This window comes from Glossina fuscipes, unplaced genomic scaffold (genome assembly GCF_014805625.2).
Source record: "Glossina fuscipes isolate IAEA_lab_2018 unplaced genomic scaffold, Yale_Gfus_2 93299, whole genome shotgun sequence".
Taxonomy (NCBI): domain Eukaryota; kingdom Metazoa; phylum Arthropoda; class Insecta; order Diptera; family Glossinidae; genus Glossina; species Glossina fuscipes.
Genome location: NW_024005103.1, coordinates 1 through 4,520, shown reverse-complemented (window position 1 = coordinate 4,520; position 4,520 = coordinate 1). Strand labels below are relative to the sequence as shown.

At 34.9% G+C, this 4,520-nt stretch overlaps 1 protein-coding gene across 1 annotated transcript; it reads right to left on the bottom strand.

Moving 5' to 3' along the window:
* Positions 1–4: 4 nt before the first annotated feature.
* Positions 5–2,255, bottom strand: LOC119644151 (protein asunder-like; the record flags this gene model as incomplete). Its single annotated transcript, XM_038043680.1, has 3 exons — positions 640–2,255; positions 127–585; positions 5–20 (listed from the first exon to the last, which is right to left on the bottom strand). Coding segments are annotated over exons 1-3 (1,599 nt in total), but the record flags the coding sequence as incomplete, so codon positions are not given.
* Positions 2,256–4,520: the final 2,265 nt, after the last annotated feature.

Here is a 4,520-nt window from a genome sequence, read left to right as displayed (position 1 = left end):
TTTTTTTGATGCCTTTCAATCTAGGGAAATAAGAAGTGTTCAATTTTTGAAGTATACATATTTTATATGTTTCAAATCATATAGCTGTGCAAATTAATTGTAGAAAGAGTCTTCACATTGCCTTACCTATTACTATTCATGGTGGCAAATGGCAATAATTCTCCCCTGGATGCCGCCGTATATAGTTCAAATATATTTTGTTGACATTGCACTTCATCTGTTTTATCCATGTCTTCTTTAGCGATTTTCCTCAAAAAATTTGATAACCAAGGCATATTTCGTTGCAGATTGTGTACCATAGTGGTGTTGAGTGTTAACGGGAAATATCGCGATCTCTTATATAGGCGATCACGAGTTCGATGTAGATTATCTTCACAATTTGATTTGGATTTGAGCGGCACAAACCGATGAATTTTGATAAAGGCTGCGAAATCCGATATGCGATAATCCACAACGCGTCCACCAGGACCTTCGGATATTGAAGGAGGATCTTCCAAGCAAGAACGTGTTATTTGCAAAGAATGTATAAAGATTTCGCCACCGCGAGCAGATAACAAATGACTGGTGGTTTTTCCGCCTGCTTTTCTATAAATATCAGATATTTTCAAAAGTTCTCAGATTACTAACCCTTTCAATCACCTTGGCATTTCCAGTAACACTGAACGACCGTTCAACAAAAAATTAATCAAGCATGAACTCGGACGGGAGGTAACATCCACCGGAGTTACCCGATGTTGTGCTAAACACGGCGGACAAGCTGACATATCTGAAGCACCACAACCCCGCGGAGTGCACCATTTCAATGTTACAGTTTCGTACTCAGCTCCTTCTTTAATACTCGTGGGTAATAAAACTTCAGTACCACATATAGCCGTATGAGCATTACGTGCATGAAGAATTTCCACATCATAATTAGCACTTGAATTGGCATTTTGTTCCTCTTTCATTGGGATTCCCGTAACCGTAGTACTGGCCAAATCATAGTGGCTCATTATAAGATGAGTTAGCTTATTAGAAATTTCCGGGGCACTAGTTGTGTGTATTTCCGTCGATAAGCAGCTTGATAAATCAATTTGCTTACGGTTTGTCACCAAAGTTTCTACATTCATCGGAACAACGTTAATTATGACCAAATGGCAATGATCTATACTCAATATTTTCTTTTGTGTCATGGCTAATGTGTTCTGCTGCATTAATACATTATGGAAAATGTCTTCTAAGCTTTTCATACTAGGATTATCACGCGCTGAAGTCACACAAATAACTCTGCCTTTGTTTGGTATTTTTTCGTTAGTCGTTACTGTGTTTTCCGCTGCCTGCGTCAACTTAAGCTGCTGCTCGGTTGGCTCAGCTAAAGCCTCTATGGCTGCTCGCAATCCATGTATAACCGAATAATCTGACGATTGTGTATTACGTTGGGGCACTCCTACTAAAGCCATAGCATTTAATACGTGCGACATATTTTGTGTGGCAAACTTCCAGGTATTCACAATATGAGCGGCAGTATCACTTACAATAAAACGTACCAATTTTCCACGAGGAAATAAATCCCAAACAATACGACAATACTCAATTGAAGATTCCACAGAACAAGTCCATAGACTTTTGCTAAATTGCAAGCCTGATGAAGTGCTAGGAATTGCATCATTAGACGGTCCCGTTTTACCTTTAAGATAATCTAATGCTATGTAATCCTCACTAGATATACTAAAGTATTGTGTGTGATCCAAAACAAAAATTGTTTTCTGGTTTAAGTCATACATGATGTGCAGTTAAGGCTTATAGTAAAGAAACTAATTTATTTGACGTAACCAGCTGTTTACCTTCTTATACGTAAATTATTGTTTTTTTTTAGACTACTTAATTTTGGAAAGTAATTAAAAATGCCATCAATAATTACTAAAAAATTCTTTAAACAATTATCCTGTCTAAACTATTCGGTCGACTACTATCAAAACTCCATGCTAAGCAGCTAAGCATGAAAGAGCGAAAGGCAATTCAAATAATAGATAAAGTCCCGTTTATGCTACCCAATTAATTTTTTATGGTTTTAATTTGCGATGCTGCATTGTCGTCTTTTTTCTTACAAAAATTTTAATTTTCATTTGTTTACCGTAACGTTTGGTCCAAAAAGTAATTCGGATTTAGCTGTAGTTGCTTTTAAAAATTGTGTTTATCTGCAGCCTTAGGGGTTAATAAAATTAATTTATATTTGCATTGGTAATTCGGTTAGTTACATAATTACGACATAGTATAATTAGGTTTCATTTACATTCACAGTGCTCGAGACCTTTACAATATATTTTTGATATTATTGATGTTTATATATATTCACATAATTCAGGAAGCCACAATTTAGAATTCATTAAGTGATTAAATTGAGTTCTTCCCCAAGCCTGGGAAAAATGGGGTGACAGAATGAGGCGTTATTCCTATTTCCTTCAACTTTGCCCAGTTTTTCCAAAACTTTATGGGATTTGACAAGTGATGAAGTTTTGCATGAATGCATACAAAAGAAATTTAAAAAAGCGATGAACAAGACAAGTAAAGACAATTTATTTTAAATTTAGAAATTGGTTATCTAACTTACGTTCATCTCGCCTTCACAACCAACATTTGAAACAACACGATACATTTAACTAAGCGGCTTCTGAAAATTTTTCTGAAGTGTCTTTTCTCTAAAGGAAAATGAACTAAAACAACAAATATTTAACAACTAATACAAATCTTTACAGGTTTCGTTTTTCAAGTCAAAAATTATGCTTTTATCTTTATTTATAATCTCGCAAACTCCTTTTTAAAAACAATATATATTAAAGAAGTATTCTTTCTTTTACTTCCGGATCTTTGGTAAGTGTTCCCTGGGATAGGATCCATAGCAGCTAAAACAACATCAGCCTGTCTCCCATGGAGATTGATCAGATTATTGCAGATAGAAACGTACAATATAACGTAGAACAATAAGAGATCGGGGATGGCCACGAAAGGTGTTGCTTGTTGATAAGGCTTTTGATTCGGGTATGAACATCTTCTCCGACGTTTTTTTTTACGAATCGCTTAAAGACTTTAAGACAGACGGCTTAAAAGAGCCCAAAATAACTAGCAATGGCAAGGCCATTTTTTACACTTCATGGCAACTCTTTCATCAAAAATAATGGTTATAAAAAAAAAGAACTTGAAAGCTTACATTCCCAGATCCTGCGTCGATAGATTTGGTATTATCGGGAATGTCCCTATAGGTTAGGCATGTCAGACAAGTCAGAATGTCCCTATAGGTTAGAAGTTATTTAAAATGCGGTGTTTGATGTTTCGATTAAGTCTGTCATTATGCTTGAGAGGAGAAGACAACAATAATGAATTTGTTCCGCTGGCCAGACGTCTTTAAGGGAAAATCCCTCCCTAAGTCTATCAATTTAAAGTTGGATTATTTTATTTTCACCTTAAAACAATCCTTTAATAGTAATTAATATGGTGATATATAAACCTTTCGCTAATTGTGGCAAGATCCCTAAATATGCTGACAAATGCGACGTGAATAAATCTCTCACTTTTGGTTCTTATGAACATAATAGATTAAACAAGACTTGTTCGAACAAAAAGCGGAAATTAAGATAAATGGCCATAAAAAGAAATGAGGAAAAAGTACTCACCAATTATTTTGAATGTCTTGACGATCAATTGTACGAAAATAACTTGTTGTCATTGGTGAACTCGCGTATAGTTTCCTCAAGGAATGATAATAAATAAAATCCTAACGAAAAAACAATATATTATGCTGTTGTCAAAAGTAACTTTATTATTTCAAAACCTTCTTGTAATCCATGTCCAGAGCCTTCTGTAAAAAGATCTCAATAGCCAGTGATTTCTTTGCATTCTTCTGAATTGGAAAGATTAATCGCTGGGATTAAACAATTTATCCGTCCGATGATCCGTCAGGATTCTATTCACGAATGAAGAAGCAATTTCTTATTGTGGTAATTCTCGCTATGATTAAATGTTTACTTTCTGTTTCTCTCACTTAAAATGTGATTTCTTCTTCTTTCATTTTGAGATTTTTGCTTAAACTCAAATAATATTGATTTTTGCATCTTGGGTAAAGTTTTTCCAGTTATACTTCAGCCAGTAAATGTCGTGATCAAGGCTATGGTGGAGTTAGTATATTAGTTAAAAAGGGTATCAATTTTAGATGCATTCCTTACAATTATACTTTTGAAATTTTTATTATCAAAACCATGAATCTTAAATAGATTTGTTTATAGCATCGTGTTACTTTTCACCCAGCATAGATGTACGAACGTTTTGGGGTAAAATTCAGAGATTATGACTTTCTTGATGGTGAACAAAATGTTATTATAGGTGGAGATCGCAATGTTAGGCATTGCTCGTATGGCGATCAGCTCTCGACTAATAACGGAAAGATCCTTGTAAATGCCATCAATGCCAGCAGTTTTAAAGTTTGAAAGAGTGGTGATCCTAGCTTTCACTGTAATCGGATTGATCGCACCGCGAGTAATGTCTTG